Source organism: Falco biarmicus, chromosome 1 (assembly GCF_023638135.1).
Source record: "Falco biarmicus isolate bFalBia1 chromosome 1, bFalBia1.pri, whole genome shotgun sequence".
Classification (NCBI taxonomy): Eukaryota; Metazoa; Chordata; class Aves; order Falconiformes; family Falconidae; genus Falco; species Falco biarmicus.
Window position 1 is genome coordinate 93527390 of NC_079288.1, and position 21137 is coordinate 93548526.

Consider the following 21137-nt stretch of genomic DNA (forward strand, 5'->3'; position numbering starts at 1 on the left):
CTATCCCTAAACACAGTACACCAAGGTCTTCACTACCTATACCTTTTTAAAAGTGTAGTAGGTATGATATAACTGTAACATGTTGATATGCTTCTTCCTGTATTTGCAGCACTCTCAACAATAACAACATCACTCGACTGTCGGTGGCAAGTTTCAACCATATGCCCAAACTCAGAACATTGTAAGTAGTCCCACTGAAACTGGCTGCCATTTTGTCGGTCCAGTATATAATTTTTATCTCTACCAATTTTTTTCAGTGGTCTACAGACACGTATATAGGCAAAAAAAAAGCATAAGCTCAATTAAAAAAAAAATATTGAGGTATCATGAGGCTGACGAGCATGAAATCTGTGTGTGCATGTATGGCGGCTAATTCTGAAAGGTAAAGCTAACAAGTGACCCCAAGGCTGATACTTCGGGCTCGGGTGATAAAGAAGCAGTTGCATCCTTTTCCATTAGCTTTTTTAGGATTTGGGATGAATAAGCCTATGAAAATGGTTCCATGGCCTTTTCCCAGCTGGATTTTCCACAGTGCTGTATTCAGTCACAGAAAAGCATCACCTTCTAGCAAAGAAGATGAAGGCAGGGGGGATTCTCTGTTATATATTACAGCTCTATAGAGAAGGAAATACATGGGTTTTGAAAGTCAAAAATTTGTTTTACTTTGAGCAATTGAATGGGTCACATTTCATTTAGGAACATGGAAGAATCTTTGATTGGATGTCAGATGTGATAAATGGGAAATCTTTATGCTTTTATTACTGTATTGCTAGCAGACCTAATTAAACTAAACTGGCTCTCCAACATTCTTTGTAACATAAAATTATAGCATCATCCGGTAGTGCTATTATAATTAAAGTTGTGTCAGCATTTACAATAAGGTCCCCATTTTTAGAGGTTATGACTTTCACAGAAGAACACTTCACCATTCTGAAACAAAACACAGTCAAAAGAGTGTGTATGCTAGTGATAGAGTGTGCTGTTATTTCTTTTGTATGTTTATACTGAACTAAGAATAAATGTATATTGTGTTGACTGGCAAAACCAGAATATATCAAGGTTTAGTCTGGAGACTCTCGTTCAAACAGATTTTCCAGTGAAGTGGGAATCAAAAATGAACAGGGTGTTTCTATCAGAGTTCAAGAGTAGCTCTTACTGTTCAGAAATTACTTTTACAAAGAGCCTGCCCATTTTCTTTTAAGCATGTTGGGTTACACAACTGTTTTGATATCAGTAGGGCTATTCAATATAGCATACCTTTCATAACTGAAGAAACTTCATGCAGGTGAGTAGTCCTGCTGATTTCATAACAGAATTGTAACTATTCTTATTTGGACAAACGCAAGGGTACTTAAACAGTGCTGGCCATGGGCTTTTGGTGTCCTTGGTTATATTTTGATAATAGAATTTCATTCCAGTTTTTCAGGTCTGAGACTTGAAAACATGAATGTCCGTAACTCTTTCAAATACAGTTTATATTCTGAACCACGAATTACAGTGAATCAAATTAGCAACAAAAGAAAATGGACACATAGAGTCCTAGATTATAGCTGTAACATCCCATTTGCAGTCAGAATATGCTTGTATAACCATATTGATTTCAGTGGCATTAGTTCTGATTTGCAATGGTGTTCTTGCCTACAGCTGGCCACAGATTGTACTGAATGAGTGTGCTGTATTGTGAGCTATATTTGCAAAGCACCTACCCAAGAACTGGTACAGAAAATACATTGCCTTTAATTTCTAGTTGTTTATGGGGGGGTGGGGGGTGCGGGAAGTGAGTTAAATAAAATCATTTCTTTATGTTGGTTACACATTTCATGTTGCTTTACAGATATTTTTTTAATGGATTAATTCGACTCCTTGTCTAAACGCTGATTTTCTTGCACTTCCGTTCCAGTTATTTGGTTAGGGTAGAGCGCATCAGCTAAAAAGGACCAAAATTACATTACTATGTTATGCATGATTCTGAGTAAGGATTTGATTTATAGCTGTGGGCATCCTTTTCTGTAGTTTGAGAAAATGTAAGAGCCAGAGAAAAGTAAGAGTCAGAGGAAAGTAATTTACCTAATTTAGTGAATGCATTTGTCTGATATTTTGTCAATGGCAAAGTGCTTTTTGCCATTTGGCAAGGCTCTTGTCTCGGAGCCTGCCAACAGAGAGGCAACTTACTTAATTCCATTGCTTGCTGCCATTTGGTCTTTTAATTTCAGGCATTGCTTAGAATGTAGGTCCCTAGGAGCCAAAAGCAGCTAATCCCCCTTTCTGTGATTAAACAAAAAGAGAGGAAATCAGAAAAAGGATGTGGAAGAAGGTGTTTTATATTGAGTTATTACTCTGTCTTGATTAGCAGAAAATGAATATGACTTGTTAAAGGGATTTTGCAGGCTGTTTCTATAGAGACTAATAATGGCCAGACTTACAGATATATCTAATTGGAAACAAAATCTTTTATTAAGTCTTTTTTTCTGACAGTATATTATCACTATAGGGCAATTTACTTGAGACATTTTTGTCTTATTCACTATTTGTACAGATCTGGACTAAAGGCTCCCACGGCAGCTTTCAAGCTCTTGTATATTTACTTCTTGCTTTTAGACAAGAGAAAAGAAACTACAGATAGCTTGCTTTACTAGGAAGTCCTCTTTTTCCTTCTGATTAATTAGACCACAAATAAAAAGTAATTTTGTTGCTTGTATAGTTTTAAGTATTAGCATTTAACTCCCAGACTTGCAATGAAAGATGCGAAAAATTAATTCCCCACTTAACAATTTTTATTAATAGATTGGTATAGCTGCTTGCTGAAGTGGCGGCTGGGGAAACTAGTTGCTTTTCTGTTCGTTCTTCCTAGCTTAAAGGTACTGATGTGTTTCTTTCCATGCAGTCGTCTTCACTCCAACAACCTCTACTGTGATTGCCACCTGGCCTGGCTGTCCGACTGGCTGCGGCAGCGGCCACGGGTCGGCCTCTACACCCAGTGCATGGGGCCGTCCCACCTACGGGGACACAACGTAGCCGAGGTCCAAAAACGGGAGTTTGTCTGCAGCGGTAAGGGAAACAGATTCATGCACCAAGTCCTGTTTTACAACACACCTACCAACAGCTCATCAGTGATAGCTAGTGCTGCATATTGAGTTCTGCTAGCTTTTGCATAACCCAAGCATTAATGTTTATTAAAAAAATAAACTAATCATTTTTATTGTGATTTGTATCTTGGGGGGAGTGTGTGTGTGTGCTTCTGTCCTTACAAAATTTGTGTAAATGATGCATTCACATAGATTATATAACCTTCTAAAAGTATAATTATGGGGGGGACATACAGAAAATGAAATAAAAGGTGTACTGTCTGAGAACATAGGGCCTTTAGTAATAAGGGATTATTATTTTTTAACTTTACAGGTTGTTGCTTTTTCTTGTTATTTTCTGCAGTTTAAATAATCTGAATCGCTAAGTAACTTTCTGAATGTTATTGGCATGCTTTATTAGTGCATCAGGTTATTTTCTGATATGAAATAATGAAATGACTAACAGTTCGTTACTAATCACATTTTCTCTATTCAATTTTTTTTTCCTTTATTTGTATCTTCTAGATGAGGAAGAAGGCAAGTTTATCTTTCTTATTTAAATATTTTTAGACTCAGATTGAAAATTTTCTGTAAACTTTGTCTACTGTTTCAAGTTTCCTCAAAACCATTAAAAAACAGCTGGAATACAGCTCTCTATCTTTTCAGTGATTCAGCAGGGTCGTTTCTACTGACTGATATTCTGCAGAACCCCAGAAGCCTATTGCCAAGTATCCCAAAATTTTCACAGATCTGTGCTTTTAAAAGAGTTTTATGGGGAGCACAATGTTTTGTCCTTGTTAAACAGCCTCTGACATCAAAGTGTAAGGCACTTGCATCTTTGCATAGCAAATGCTAACAGTATTCTTACCATTAATTCTGCCTTTATGAACACTTAAAAGGGCTCCTAACAAGATCACCTCATGTATCTTATTTGTAAATGGCATGGCTGCAGAGCCCAAGGATCAAGAACAGTTTTATAACTTGGTCATTATAACCCTGATTTTGAGGAAGGGGAATAATCATGTTTTCTCCCTGGATCGCTGTACTTTTATTAAACAAAAGTAGGTGAAGTATTTCCTGCCCATTAATACAGAAAAAGTAGTATGTGTTATTACTTTTTGTCAGCTGTTTGTATTTTGTAACAAATACATAAATGTGAAATCAAGTTATTATATTGTAAACTACTATCTCAAAAGACTAACCTTTTCAGTAATTTAAAACATGAGCAGTTATTTGAAGTTGTAAGAACGAACAGCACTGGCTGCAACTTACATTGTCAATGCAACCTTCCTATGTTAATATATGACATTAAACGTAATGAGAGAGAGATTAAGTTGTGGTTTCACAGTCAAGAAGGTTGTATTCCCCTGAGAATTTCAAAACAGTCAGCAGCTTTTTTTACCTTAACAAAAAAAAAAAAGAAGAAAAAAGGCTTCATGCCTTTCTCATCTCTTTGTGCCTTTCTGTATCATTACAAAACAGCAATTCTGTATCATTAAATTGATACAAGAAAGAGTGCATTCATATATTATAAAATGTGCAATCTTTCTATTTGCAGGAAAATATAATAAGTTGTTTACTTTCTAAAACATACCTAAATATGATAAGATTATTTTTAAATACAATTATAAATGCCAAGTTTGACATATAGCACAAGAGCTTGGGGGGAGGGGAGCAGGGAAGTCGTGTAAATTAGACACCTGAGTTAATAAGAATGCTAGAGTGTGGGAGCAAGAAGTCTGCTGAGCTAACACAGATAGTGAGAGTATGAGCTGTGAAGTCAACGTTGGATTTATTTTTAAATAAAAATGTCATAATTCCAAAAGTATCTGTAACCAATATGTAACTGAAGGACTGTACTCAAATAAGTAATTGCAGAACAGATCATAACTAGCAGGACACCTTCAGTTTTTGTAACAAAGTTCATTCATTTCTGTTGACATGCATTTTTAATAGTACACAAGATTATGAAAATTAAATAAATAATTGACTTTTAAAACCACAGAATAAATAAAATATACCTGAAAAATGGCGAAGACACTGTCTTCTTTAATAAGACTTTGCAAGTTGCTGAAGAAGTTGAAGAATGATGTAATTCTAGCACAGTAACTGAGCATTTGTCTTTCATCTCTCAGTATTGTATCGACATGTTGCTATTATATGGGTATTTAAATTAATGCAATACAAAAGTACTGGTAGGATACAATGTTTATTTTAGCAGTTCTGCCCTAAATTTTTTAAGGAAGTGTAAAATGTGATGTTTTACTGTTGAGGTAGACTGAACTACTGTTTGACTGTGTTGTGCAATTTTAGGAGAAACTTTTCTTTTGCAGGTCACCAGTCCTTCATGGCTCCATCCTGCAGTGTCTTGCATTGCCCTGCGGCGTGCACCTGTAGTAACAACATTGTGGACTGTCGTGGGAAAGGCCTCACTGAGATCCCAACGAACCTTCCAGAAACTATTACTGAAATGTGCGTAATCTGACTTTTTTTTTTTTATGAACTTGCAGAAAACAGGTTTTTTCTATGTATTCATTTTTATTTATATCATAAATATAACATTCATTTATATCATAAGTTCATGCATTATGTAGGGTATGAATTTTGGAATATACATTCCAATACAGTAATAAAGGAATTTGAAGGTATATGAAAATATTTAAGACATTTATGTTCTCTTATCGGTTAGTTTTGTATGCGCTACTCAAAATCCATAGTTAAAATTGCATTCTGAGTTGGTTTTACAAGAGTTTGGAAATTCTTGCTTTTCTGCAAGTGAGTGGAGTTTCACTGCAGGCTATAAACTCCATTGCTTCAGGGTTGCTCACTGTGCTGGTTTTGGCTGGGTTAGAGTTAATTTTCTTCCCAGTGAGTGGCCAGTTCGAGGCCATGTTCTGGATCTGTGCAGGAGCCAGCACTGGTGGCTCAGGGAGGTGCCGGTGGCTGCTGAGCAGCGCTGACCCAGAGCCGAGGCCGTGTCTGCCCCTCACCCCCCAGCAGCGAGCAGGCTGGGGGGCACCAGCAGCTGGGAGGGGGCACGGCCGGGACAGCTGACCCCGGCTGGCCAAAGGGACATTCCGTACCGTATGGCGCCATGCTCAGCGGGTAGAGCTGGGGAAGGAGGAGGAAGGGGGCACGTTGGGCGTGATGGCGTTTGTCTTCCCCAGTCACGGTTACCTGTGCTGGAGCCCTGCTCTCCTGGGGGTGGATGGACCTGCTTCCAGTGGGAAGGGGGGAATGAATCCCCCTCATTTGCTTTGGTTGCATGGGTGGCTTTTGCTTTACCTATTAAACTGTCTTAGCCCACGAGTTTTCTTACTTTTACTCTTCTGATTCTTTGCTCCATCCCACTGTGGGGATGGTGACTGAGCGGCTGGTGGGGGGCTGAGCTGCTGGCTGGGATTAAACCATGACACCCACCTTCAGTCACTATTCATCAGACTCCCTATTAGAGAAGCATATCTTTGCATGAAAGATCAGCAACCTATACCACCCATAATAAGTGTCCTGCTAAAATGTTACCCTCAGAGGGCAATCTGAGAAGGCAAAAGTAAGGTGGTTGAATGGGATCTGTGGTATTGTCACTGTGTTGATACCATATATCTGTGGACAGAAGAGCATGCATGCTGGTAAGGTTGTGTGACATGACATAAACAGCAGAAACATTGACAAAAAGTACAACCATGTCATAACTGTAGAGCAGGGTTGTATCAGTGGTGCAATAGGACCTGCAGGCCTCAAGGGCAATGTGGCTGAGAGGTTGTGTGAGCACAGAAGGAAAGTTACTGCTGCCTGGTCTGCAGGGCAGGGGAGGAACTAAAACAAAAGGTCAACTTTCTGACAAGACGAGCAGGACTTGGCAACATGAGGATCTCTCTGTGCTGGGGACGGTGGAGACAGTGTTCAGGAAGGGAGGCTGGGAGTTCCCTTTAGGGAAACAGTGGGAGAGTAGCTGTGCCAACAACCTGGTGAGAAGGGTCTGGCTAGAAGTAAATTACTTGGAGAGAGTATTCAGAATAAAAAGGTTGTGAGCACGTTGGTGATAAAAGATTATGTTAAGGATTTGCAATAAGGATGGTGAGGGGAACAGATGCCTGAAGTGAAAGGGAAGAGGTGTCCTGAACATACATCCTGTTGTACATAAGGATGTACATTTTCTTGAAAGTTTGAAAACAGGCCTCCACAATGAGATTTTACAAGAGGAAGTAGAACTTAACAATTTTAAGGCAATCTCATGGCTTGTTGATACCTGACCTGTGTTTTTGAACTTCACAGAATTGGAACTACTGTGGTTGCTTCTTAGGATGTGAGTAATAATCTGTCAGTTCATTATTACTGTTGTTAATACTGACCTGGCTGACCCTACCTGATCCAATTCAGTCATTCTGCTATATAATACAAACACCTCTTCTACATTTCACCCCTCTCAGAAAAATCCCTCTGCTTGCAAATAAAGTGACTACTTCAGAAAATCCATACATAGTGCCTAGGAAGGCTGCACAGTCTGTTTTCAGTATTTAATTGCTTGTATACTGTCTTTTTTAGTTGCATATGTACTTCTGTGTGCATAGAGGAGGAAAAATACTGCAGGAAAGAAGAGGGAGTGCATCTCAAACATTCCCCAGAATATTTCTGCTGCTAACCACTGGAGTTAACCACTGAATGGTGATTACAGATACTGGAAGACCAATTCTTACATCATCATCTTCTAGACCTATGCAGTTTAGTAGGGATACATGCTGTTAACATCTGTACTTCCTTGAGAAATTCAGTGATAGCAAGGGTGTTTCTAAATTTTTATTAAAGGTCATCACTCCCAAAGAAATGATAGGATGTGGTAGTTACTAGCTGACTTAATCCATTGTTAAAGGAAGTGAGCATAAGGCAAAGGCAAATGGGAATTTACAGAAAGGAAAGATGCTTTCCGCTAATTGGTCCACTGTACTTTCTATGTAAGAAATGCTGTTGAGTTTTAAGCATTTGACAGATTGCAAACTGAAGCTCAGTGATTCCTGCTAGGCTAGGCAGTGTTCAAATTCCAGAGTGAGGCCTTTTCACATTCTGAGATCTCTGATACATTAATATAGATAAATATGTATGTGTGTGCTCATATAAATATGTACAGTATCTATACTATGCTACAGTGTATATAGTTGATAGTGATACAGCGCAAACTACCTGTTATCTCTCTGTATTTTATCTAGTTTGTAATGTTGGCTAAATATAATGCAGATCACAGTATTTTGCACACTTAAATAACAACACTGATGCCATAAGACATGTGAACGTACATTTATTCAAAAGTGGGTGCAAGAAGAGATAAAACATTAGAAAGCCAAACTTTACTAATTAGTTTATATTAAACAGACACATACCAGTGAATGCCAGTGTGACCAGAAAACGGAACTTTAGTGTTTGACTGACATTTTGAGTAAAGCAGACAGAAGGGCTGAGATGTGATTTGAGCCAGTGGTAGGCTGCACTTACTGTACAGTGAGAACAAAAATTTCCAGCTGAGTGGAAGGTAAGGAGAGAAAGGTACAGGAAAATAAAGAAATAAAGTAAGACACATGAAAGGCTCTGAAAATCATGGAAAAACTGAGTCGAAGAATTAGAGTACAGGATTCTGTGAGTATTTTATGAGAATCGCGTGATCTTTGCTGCTTCCTTGTCAATAGTTTGAAGAGGAGTTGCAGTTTGACAAATAAGTATATTTTAATGGTTGTATGGGGAAAGCTTTACACTGTACTGGCTGCTTTGATGTGAGGAAAATAATGAGTGATAGTTCTTTTATTATTGTTATGGGTGGCAGGTATATTCACCGTCTTAGCATCAAAAAGAATGATAGATAGATAAGAGAATGAGTGGTTTATGGAATAAAAAAGATTTTACCATTATTGAAATGAGGGAAGCCTACGAGACTGGATCAAACCAGAAGTCCACCCTGGCCACATCAGTTGTCCCTGAAGAATGTTTTGGGAACAGCAGTATACAACTTCAGAAGTAAAACACCAATAGGACAAATATTTTCCTTGCTCCCAACGTGTGTGTTGGTTCATTTTCTGAAACCTGAAAATCTGCATAGCTTTCAGGAAAAAAAGGTTTTCTTTGAAACATCGTCTGCTTTAAATGCTACTGTGTTCTTAATCTTCATGTTATTTTAAGCTAAGAATTTTTTTGATTGAGGGGGTTGTGCTCAAAACCTTTCAGTTTAAAATATAGTCTTTTAAAATTTCATTAATTTTCCTTTGTTTTTGTGGAGGGAGGGAAAATGCATTCAGGTTCATAATTCGTCCTGCCATCTTCTGTTTTGCATGCCACTGTGATTCATCTCTTCTCTAAACTAACTGTTCCAAGTGCATTCGATCTTTTTGGATTCCAAACCTTCCATGTTTTAATTAATCTCCTCCTTTTTCTCTGAACTGTTTTTTTTTTAATTTTTTTTTGGCCTGCAATGACCAGACTTGAATGTAATATTCCAGATGGTAGTGAACCATCACTTTATATTAATGGAATTTTAGTTTTCTTTCCTTTGTGTTTTGCAACCTAATCCTTACTTGCTTTCTTTAACTGCCAGTACATGTTGCACCGTGTTTTCCATTGAATTATCCATGAAGAGTCCTGGGCCTTTTTTCTTAGCTCTTACAGTTTTGTCAGGAACCAGAAGTTCATAGACATAATCTTATTATTCCATCCACAGACATTTCTGAACATTGAATCTATGTTATTTTTTAAAGCTGCTCTGTGAAATTCTTAGTCTTCTCTGCTTTCAACTAACTTCAACATGCAGAAAGATTTTGACATTCCTATATTGTTATCATATAATAAACAGTGTTTTAAAGCTTCATTTTTAAAGAAGTACTTTACAACAGTTGCTTATAGCAGCCCCTTGAGATTAGATTAGAAAGAATGATTGTATCCCATAAAATAATCTGGTTTTTCAGTTACTCCTTATGTGATAATGTTGTCAGTATGCCAAAATGGTAGCTGACTAAATATTTGAAGAGATGAGACCATGCTGTCACAGCAGCATTAAGAATGCCAAGGAGCTGCTGAATGCAAGGCAGAATGTCACAGTGAGCACTGCATTTCCACCACCATTACACAGTTCACACACACATGAGTTTATTATCGTAATCAGCATTTTAAGCACATGCTTTGGCAGGAGCTCGCCAGTTCTCAGGGAGAGAGGGAAAAAGAAATGTGCTGGTTCCCTGTTGTTTTCTGAAGGATGTACCGGCTTTAATATCCATATTATTAATTATTCACTCATCTTTATAATACTACCATCACCAGAGTCTTGTGCACACCAACAGAAAATTGGCATTATATTTCTGTTTTACATGTGCCAGATGATGTCCAATCTTTTCAGTAATTTTCCGTATTTGCCAATCTTTTTCTGCGTTCTCAACTGAATGTTGTCTGATTTTCTAAACATACTTCATTGACAGGAACATTTGAAAGATCCATATTTTCCAATTCCCTTACTTTGGACTTATCTGCCCTACAATGTTGTCACTTGTTTATAGGCTGTATTTGCAGAATCCAGTTCTGAATACTACCAGCCTGTCATGTACTTCAGCCGACTTCATGTTTCACAAACACCTCTGGTGCTTACATCTCTCCTGCCATTTGTCTTTGTTTTATTGTATCTCATGTGAATAACTTTTTTCCATGAAGCTGACATCAAACTTTGTCAGCCATCCTTTACAGAGTTGCTTGAAATTTGACAACTTATTTTTGTGAGATTTCATTTTTCAATCCATTTCTGCCTCCTATTTGTTCATATGGATAGAAAGTTACTTTTAATAAGAATAGAATCCATATTTAGTTTTTGAAGGTACATAATCCATTATTTTTTTCTTGAGATTCTTCCATTTGCCTTCAACACATGCTTATGGTTTTGTGATGTTTTGCCATGTTCTCCATTCATTTCTTCCATGCTTTCTCTCAGTGGAAAGCCTGACCTCATTCAGCTCCTCAGTACCTTATGAAGTGCTGATTTCGTTCTCTTTGCTCAACAGAAACTTCCTTTAAATAAAACGCAGGCTGACCTGTTTCCGCATGAAAATACTTTGTATCCATTACATTGTCAGTCCATGTGGGACAATGCTGCATAAAATCTAAGTGGCATTAATGTCTGTCCTTCTGGTGTATATAATTAAACTGCAGGTTTAAAGTGCATATTCCATGTTGACAATTCTATGCTTCACACAGCCCCTCCCCCCCCAAGGGGGTTGATAAATTACCCTGTATCTAAATAATGTGCTAAAAACCCCTTTAAATGGAATATTGGATTTCTTAAATATTAATTATTGGCAGTTTCAATTAAGTAAAATTTTGCATGTTAAAGCTCCTGGTTAGCTTTTTAGGGAAAAGTAAAAGAAAAGGCTTTCTGTTTAGAGCCTAATACTGATATTGCGACTTTGCATCACCTTGATAGCTCTGCTGGACAATTGTTTTGGGATGAAAATTTAAGACAATAGGAGCTGTCTTCTCTGCTGATGGATACTGCTTCTGTAGCAGAGCTGGCAAGGAGAGGTATGTGCTTGCACTGTACTGCGGCCTTCCTGTCTCTTGAGTTTGGTTTGATAGCCTAAACCACTGAGAAAAATGAGTCTGCACTGGAAGCTGAAGTGGTTAAGGAATGTTCTGTGATGGTGGGAGCAGGAGGAAGCAGAGCTTGTTGCCAAAATGCTACTTCATTCCAGTGCATTTGGATTTACTGGTAACCATCAGGGTGTTGCTGAGAGGGTCTTGTCATACTGCTCTGTCTGACTTCTCAATTGGTACAGAAGTCAGTTGGCTAAAACTAGCAGTTCCTGTTGTGTGAAGTCAATTAGCAGGCAACGCACTGTCTGCCAAGAGCCTCTTGGGGAGATGCCTTCAGTAGCAGGACTGCTTATCTCCAAGTAACTGCCAGTGAAAATGGAAGGAGAATAAAGCCTGTGGTGTCCTCTCTTTTTCCTTTCTGGTGTGATAAACTCAGAGCAAAATTAAGTATTCGGCATCTCAGTAAATGTAGTGCTTGATCTTTATTGACTTAGTACAATTGTATCTGTACCAGTTACACCCTTCCTGCAAAATTAATTCTCCTCTTATAAATTCACACACAGCTAAATAAGAATACCTACGCTTTTTTTTTTAAGATCTGTCCAATCAATTTGATATTATTTGAGAAAAAAATACCTCATATACATAAATACTTTAAAAAACAAAATAATTGGTTGAGCACGAAGACTTCCCCAGTTTTAGTGTACCTACTAATTATGCAGGAAGCACAGAATTAATAAGGTGCGTAGCTGCACCTTTGCCTCTGGGCCAAATGGAAAGTTTTCATACCATTAGTGACCTGTAGGAAACATTTCGGCAACTTAAAAAAAATTCCTATAGCTCTATTATTGTAATGTCTCTATTGTAAACAGGAGGTAAAATACTTTGCCAATAAATGTTATGTATTAACTGTCTTCCAACTTTTGTTATTTAGTGTGCCTTCCTTTAGCCTTTTTCCATTGACTTAAGCAAAGCATGACACATTATTCATTCATTAGAAACATCATAATTTAAATTGATTTAGATTTGTTGTTTAAACCTCTCCCCTTTCCAGAAATTTTTATGGGATGCTCTTTCATTGGCATGTTCAGTCTATTGAGCTTAACCAACTGCAGTGGTCTAATGCACCTAGTGCTTTCCTCCTTTGTCATACAGCTCATATATTAAAAGCATTAAAGGTCATTCTTAAGGTTCAAAACTATTACTTTAATTGGTTTTAGAAAGTATAGCCTTTCTAATGGCGATAGCATTTATCAGCCTCTATGCAGGCATTCCTTCCACATTTTAGTTTTTCAGCACCATTAATCTCTTTTCACTTGGTTGCATTTTAGAATTCACCTTCTGTGTGAAAATTCTTTGAATGATTGGCAGAAATAACTCTGGGTCCCTTTGAATAGAGACTTTTTTGGCACGTGTTCAAACAGACTATCAGGAACCTTACAAATAGCGACCGAGCAGCAATTCTGTTAATTGTACTGGTACCTTCTCTCAGAATGGTGTGAGTAAGTGACAGGCTTTTATTTCAAAAGAAGAGGCCAAAAAGCCATTAATGAGCTAGACTACCTCGTGAAAATGCTGCTCTTACATTCTTCTGATTTTTCTCTTCTCTTCTGTGGCTTGAACTACCGGTCAAAGTGGTTCTAAAACCTCTTTCCTTACTGTAGTATTATGAATAAAAGAAAATAAATACAACTGCAAAATACAATTGCAGTAAATGATTGCAAAAATGCTTCTAAAGGGGAGGGGGGCACGGATAGAATTACTTGCTGTGATGACCACAGCTTTGTATAAATGACTATTTAAGCAAAAATGCATGGAATTAAAGTGATTGTTTTTCCTCTGTTTTTGTTCATATTAAAAACATTTAAGTAATCAAAGGAAGGACTTAATTACATTTCCTTCTTTTTTTGAAGGATAACAGTCACTATGATGCCATTTTGGGGAGGGGAAAGGTTTGTTGGAGGGGAGGGTAACTGGAGGGTTGCCACTGTTAACTAAGCAACAGTTGTATAAATCATTTTAGTCTTTGTAAGGGGCAGAAAAGACCCTCATGTAATACATGAAATGAAAAAGCCATACAGGAGTAAGGAATTTTAACAGTACACCTTCATAATCCAGTGTAGTGAAAAGTCACTGACTTCTTAATTACTGTGGCCTTCAAGATAAAATTGTTCTTTCTTGCAAATGGAGATTTCTAATGTTGGAATGCCAAAATTAGAACCTGTATGGTTGTTTCATGTTGACTTTATTTACATTTCCCCTGAGTTTTCTAATTTGTCCCCTCAGACCCGTCTGATCTTACCTTCCTAGTTTCTACTATTTTTCTTCATGTTTTCATCTTCCTCCATCTCATTCTCCCTCATACTTTGTTTTCATAAGTCTGTTGATTAGTGATTGTGTATTATGCCAAGCTCTCGACTACAACTTTGTGAGCCATGTGATACCGAGCAGGATTAAAAATTCCTGAGACCGCCTCTCACAGTAACACTCAAATTATAGTAAAGGAGAAAGGGGAACAAATGAAAGGGAAAGCAAAGCAAAGGGGAAAAGAAGAAGGCAAAGAGTGGAAACAAAATTAGATCTGAGAGAACTGAACTTAATAGATGGACTTAACCAAGATAGAGTGACAAGTGACCTGATCACACTGCAGAAACTGGGGAAGTGATTTGCATAAATGCAGAATTTTAATTGAGAACTGGGAGCTCATGTATGTATCTTTCCAAGCTAAGCTTGGCATGTGTACAGTTTCACTATTTCTGTTGTCTTTTAGGATTCATCCTTAGCTAAAATTTGAAAGTACAGCCTCAAATAAATAGCTTTTGAACAGAGAGATTCTTACACTGAGATGCAAAGATGCTTCTAAGAATGACCCTTTACAGAGAAAAGTAACCTGAGAAGGATTTAGACACATTTATTGAAGACGCTTCAAAGACTCATATAGCAGCAAATCTCTGAAATGTCAGAGATAAGGCAGCTTTCTCTATTTTTAGCAGCTCGAAGTGTGATTTGGCTATCTAAGGTAGCCTGACGGAAATGACAGCAAACGCTGCGTCTTCACAGCTTGTAAGGAATGGGTCCGAATGCTGAGGGGAGGATACAATAAGTTACAAGACTAAACTGGTAATTGTTTTCCAGGGTCTGTGCTTGTTCCTGCTCTCTAGTTTAAATCAAAATGTTGGTCTTTTTAGGACTTAGACAGAATGTCAGCTCATAAATATAGTTTACCTCTTAAGCAGTTAGGGTGTTAGCCAGAAGTCTTGCACATCCAGTGAAGTTCTGGAAAGGTTTTGTCAAGTTGATTTCTATTTATACGTATACATATGTAGTCACTGGTCTTGTTTCAGTACGTATTGTTAAGATTTTTAGTAGGCTGCAAGAATCCTCTATAACTGTATCTATCTTTTTTTTTTCCAGAAAAGACATGTTAAACTTCTGATGCTACCCTAAATAGATCTCTTTAGTCTCACTATAAAATGTTTCACAGCCATTTAATTATTCTTATGGCTCTTTTGGAAACCTTTCTGATTGATCAAAATCTTTTTTTAATTCCCAACATGCAATACTGCCAGTGTATGGAGGTGTCAAGTGAAAAGATGATGTCTACTTATGGATAAAAAATTAAAATAATTATTTTAGTATTCAGTTGCTTATGAATACTGATACATATTTTGGTCAGTATTAATCCAGAAAAATGTGCCAGTTTTTGAATTTTCAGAAACTGGTGGATTGAAATATAGTGCAGTAAAGATACATAAGTAAGTACCTTGTAGAGATATTGCTGTTTCCTAAATGCCTCTTTGATAAATTTCCATGATCTGGCTAATGTTTTCTCAGCTCTTAATCTAACATTCCAAGCTTCTGAGCAACTTCATATAGCTGCCATGTTTTTAAAATTAACTCTTCTCTTATATGCTTCTCTTCGACTGTACTTCATGAACACTTTTCTTCAAATCTTCTCATATGTTCTTCCCTTTCCAAAGGTTTATAAGGCCATTCCTGACTAACGCACTGGACTTGATATTCAAATTTATTTATTTATTTACCAGTAGACTGGAGAGGCATTCTGATTTTTCAGTGAAATATAGAGCTCTTGCTTCTGTTTTGCTTAAAAGTTACTGCACTTTTATGTCCAGAAATATATACCTCAAATAAGACTACCTGACTTTTATATACATTATTATTAGTTATAATGTATTAGTTATATGCTTATCTTTTCCCTAGAAGTTTGTTCAAAAGAATTCATAAGAGTATGGCTTTACATAGGGAGGAGGACCAAAAAAGGTTCCTAATGAAATGGAAATATCCGGTGCAAAATAGCTGACGTGAAACTAAAATTGTTGTATCAATATACACTGTGACTGAACTTTCCCACATTCTGCAGCACCTAATTTTAAATGCCATCCCCGGCCCTGCTGAGTCTGTTAATGCAAATATAGCTGTTAACTTTGAAAATCTTTGCATGAAAATAATCCTAATACTATTTCATAATTTTACTAGAAAGGTTTTATGACTCGCTGCTCCATGTTGTAAGTGACAGTGAGTTTAGACTGTTCAGCTGTGGCAACAATGATGTGAATACAATTCTCTCCATATACTTTTCTTTGGGAAGGTCATTATTTCTTAGCAAAAACTGTATGTCCATTGCAATATAAAACCGAATGGTTTGCTTTATCAAAAATATAGAAATTTGCTAAAATCTTATTTCATATGATATATACATATAAACACATGATAATTACATGTGAATAATGAAAAATGCATTATCTGTGAGGCAATGTATTGAATAAATGCGAAACAAATTAAAAATGGGTAAAGGGTATTCTATTGAGGTATTAACTTCTTTACCTTAATATATTTAATTTCCCAATGCAGATTTCACTGAATTACAGTTAACTTATATTGGGGATTCCTACCTTAATATTTCTCAGGCAAAACTTGAAAGATATTCCTTTTGACTGCCTCAAAAATAGATGGTTTTGCTAATTTGATAGCTAATCCCGTCTGCTTAATACGCAAGCGAAATGATTTGTCATGCTCCTACTCAAGTATCTTCCTAATCTGAAAATGACTGGTAAATCATGTGGCTTTATGCCTTTTTTTTTTCTTTTTTTTTGTTCTTTCTTATTTTAGTTGTCAGACAGTAGGTAGAATATTTAATCTGTTCTTTATTAGTATGTGTTCTGTGCTGCCATTGTTGACATCTTTGGCTTTCTTCATGCCCTTGTGTCCTGTCTTTAAAAACTAATTAAATTCAGAGGACAAAGGACAATTTCAACAGTCAAGAGGATGTAGAGATACAGAAAACAACTGGACAAAAAATGTGTGAAACCAGTGCTGGTTTCCAGAGACACTGGAAGTAGATACTGGCCCAAATGAACACCATTCCACCTCTGGGGTTTTGTACAAGTTTCTGGTGGGTATTGAAGTAGAAGAGGCACCTTGAGGGACCTCTGTGACTCTGCCAAGGGAAAGAAAATAACTCAGGCATGGAATAAATGAATATTTCATACAGCATGAAGGGAAGCTGGAGAAGGCCCATGTAGCTCTTCCAGAAAAACCCTCATAGATCTCTGACAGCTGTGCCACACTCCAAAGGTGGTGTTACTCTTACATTTTATTTTCACATATGGCTTTTCACTGCTGATAGTTTTCCCTCAGCAATGATGTGAGTGAAGTTACTGTAAACGAAACTATGGCTACTGACTTTTCACTATTTGGTGATTCTTTGTCAATTGAATGCTTTCTTCATTATTTACTACTACTGTTGCTAAATACATGTCTAGTAAGCAGTAACCACCTGTGAAAAGTATTCTTAGTTAAAAACCTTCACTTAGATTTTAGTGGCAAATTTATGGGTGTAAATCAATGTATTGTTTAACAGGTACTAAGTACTCCTGCCACACTGTTGGACTCATAATAGTGCGATTCTCAAGCAAGTGTGTCTGCTCAATGAGAGCAGGTGACAAGTCACTGCTTGTGGTGAGCCAAGAGTAGCAGGATTACATCTATTTTGTTGTGAACTTAACACAGTTACTCTGAACAGCTCAAGTAGTTTTTGTAGTATAACAGCTCTCATCAAAAATAGGCTAATTAGAGGGGCTTTAACTTGACTCTAGGTGACTCAGGCTAATTGCACTGGAGCTGTTCTCTGACAGATGCCAAAGCACTGAGCAAATAATTCTTTAAAGAAGTGGTGAATTTTCCCTACAACCCGAATCTGTAACAATTAAGGAATGTAAAGCCTATCATCATTAATGGTGCTGTAAGCTTCAGAGCATGAGATGGCCCTTTCTGTGATGAAAAATTAAACAAATGCAGGTTTGGGACTTGCTTTTGAGTAAATGTGATGAATTGTTTAATAGCTTTAGAATTACAATTCTTGTTACTTTTTTGATGTAATGCAGACTAAGGAGTCATCTGTCATTTACAATCAAACCCATGAGGAAATATGTGATACAACAATTAGACTGGTTGTTAACAATTTGGCAAGCTTTAGGGCAACATTGACAGTGATTCTTTATATGCAACTATTTAGGAAACTGTCAAACAGATTTATTAATACACAGAATTAAAGCCTGAAATTCTAAAGTGCAAGTAATATAGTCATTCAAAATACATCCTTTGTTTTGTTAGACATGGATGTTATCACAGATTTCAACAGAATTCTCTTGCTGCTAAAGTTAGAAGTGACATTTAGTGGATATAAGCACTCTGGAGGTGCAGTTGTTGAGAAAGAAAAAAAGGTACTTTGTTTAATAGCCTCAAGGATTTCTGTAGCAAAGCGAGACCATTACATTTTCCTTATTTGAAAAACAACAAAAAAAACCCAACAAAAAAAACAAACACCAAAAAAACCCCATAACACACACACACACCCCTTCTCAAACCTGGCAGATGTTACATATGATGAGAGATGTATTGGCTGTGTATTGCAGTTCTTCGGATTCAGGAGCTGTGCTGAATCCCATCACTGAAATCTATTTTTTGTTTTCTGACAGCTGTTTTTGCCATTTACTTTAAAAGCAGATGGGGAAAATGCAAAGAAGAACTGTCAATTTTATTACCATGTATAATCAGCATCTGTGCAGTACATCAGACTCATTGCACAGCTTACACTTTCTTCTCTGTAGTAAAAATTCTTCTGGGATTTCTTGATAAGCTTCTTGCAGTCTTTTTGTAAATTAGGAGATGCTGAAAGTAAAAGTATAGATTAATTAACTGCTAAAGCCATTATTGTATTGACCAAATTTACTTAATTGAGATGTTATGTTCTGATTGTTTAAGTATATGGGTAATTTGCTGCTCCATATTCAAATCTGTGTGTTCTTAAGGAAGATGTTTTATTTTATTGTTACAAAATACTTAATTTTTTTTTAGATATATCTCTGATCCATTAACATGCATTTAGGTGCAGCACATCTCTGTGCAGTATTTTTTACCTTTCTCTACAAAGCAGGCTTAGTATATTATACCCATCTGCATGATTTAAAATAAAAATAATTCTGTAGAGAACAGGGTGTTCTTCATTCCTAGTCTGCCCTCTTTCCTGGTGCAGAAATCTTTCACAGAAATGACTTTTTGTAGTGGGAAAATCAGCTAGTTTAAAAGTGTCAGTATAAATAAGCATGTTGTCTGTCTCTGTAAGTGCGGAAGTAGTAATCAGTAATGGTGTGCTGCAGGCTTATAGTAGAGAACAGCATCCTCCTGGAAAGTGTCAAGTGATTTACATGTCACAGGGCTCTTTGGGGACAGGGTGGGAAGACTCTATCTACTGTCTGGGGACCTTTGATTTGATTTGATTAGGTTGGAAGTTGGAAACAACTGCAGAAAGCACCTTTGTTTCTTAGAATAGTAGGTGTTTGTACATTATGGTGTCTTCAGTGATAAGCAGGGGGAAAAGATTTAGAAAAGAAATGTCCACAGTATATTTCCTAGATAGGAAAGATTAGGGAATAGTCTTCAAGAAAGGTTTCAGCTGCTTTGGCTGTGTAAAAGAGTAAAACACTTATGTATTAATGCAGGACTTCTTTGAAGTGAAACACGAAATGGAGCAGGAGACTTAATACTAAGAGCATTAATTAGCGTTTGTGTGGTGATGGGCAGAGTACTACTTATATATGAGACAGTGCAGGCTTTGATGAAGCATGTACTTAACTGTCTTCCTCCATTATCTTATCTTATTAAATATGCTACTGAAATTGACTATGGCTTTTGAAAAAGAAACCACCAAGACACTGTTTATGATACATAGATCATCGTTTATAATAAAGACTGACTTCTGGGATGACTTTGAAAGGAGATGTTGTGCACAAAATTTAATACAAGTTCCATGGAAAAATACTGATACTAGCTTTTTGTTCTTCTGTAATATAATAGTGCTTCTGGCCATGTCATTTGTGAGCACTTAATAGTTGATTTTTTCAGTAATAGATAACTACAACCCATCCTATTCCAGAATTAAAAATGTTTCATTTAATATGAGGAATTAATATAAAAGAGTTTTTAATTACTATGGGTTTTATCAGTAGAATGCAAATTTCCTTTAGATATTAGTCTATCTGTGCTTTGTGACCCTGGAATATATCTAATTAGATTTTCTCTGGAATAGTGGATGCAAATTTGCATTCTGTAAAATTCAGCTGATTCTAGGAAGATAAAGAGAAGATTAGAGGATAACAAAGCTTGAAAATGTGAATTTGATTTACTTTCTTTACAGACAAAGTGGGATATAAAGATTTTTCTTCTGTATTTATATAATCTTATTTTTCCTTTCTTATGCTAATCATTCTTTGAAATGTGACGTGTTTTAGTGCCTACACTTTGGCATGAGTTAAGAAAAGACATATTTAGATGATGCTACTATAACAAATCATTTATCCAGAAGAGCTTGTAAATTTAACCCAGCACTACAGTCTGTCTATTAGACTATATATTTCTCACTAAAAGGAAATGTTAGGTAAAGTTGACATGGAGTTCATTTTCTTATCCACAAGTGAATTGGTTGTTCACTCTATTAGAACTGCTAGAAAATTAGGTTTCAGAGATATACTGCAGTAAGACTTCTTCAGGTTTTGGACACATATAATTTGTAGACAAATTGGACAGCAGTAAATTAAATCTGCTATTCCGTTGTTTCATAAAAAATGGCATGCATGTATCCTGTAAGGTACTTCAGTTTACAGAACTAACATATTTTTAAATTAAAAGAATAAACTGGAAAATACTTTGTGTCTTAATTTAACACTAGACCTTGTCTTTCTTGAGTTACATGCTATATCAAGCCTAGTGAAGAGCATTATATGTTTAAAGATAGGTGAACATAGACTGGAGCCCCTCCAGCACTAGGTTACAAATCTCTACATCATAGGCTAATAAGCAGCATTTGTAATGAGGCTTGTAACAGCCTCACGTGGGAGCATTGCCACTGCAATTTCTGTCTTTCCCATATACACGTTTTTCCCCAGTTGTGTGTCTCTTCAGAAGTTCAAGTCCTCTTCTGTAATATGGCCTTACGGCCCT

At 36.7% G+C, this 21137-nt stretch overlaps 1 protein-coding gene across 15 annotated transcripts in view; it reads left to right on the forward strand.

The window, feature by feature from the left end:
• SLIT2 (slit guidance ligand 2) overlaps positions 1-21137 on the forward strand; it is a 266450-nt gene that overhangs the window by 166384 nt on the left and 78929 nt on the right. For all 15 annotated transcript variants that reach the window (XR_008819773.1, XM_056326298.1, XM_056326299.1 and 12 more), the window contains exons 7-9: positions 110-181; positions 2885-3048; positions 5399-5537. Coding sequence is in view for 14 of the 15 variants with exons in the window: in XM_056326298.1 (XP_056182273.1) it covers positions 110-181; positions 2885-3048; positions 5399-5537 (375 nt within the window). In the remaining variant the exon portion in view is untranslated. The remainder of the gene's footprint in view (positions 1-109; positions 182-2884; positions 3049-5398; positions 5538-21137) is intronic.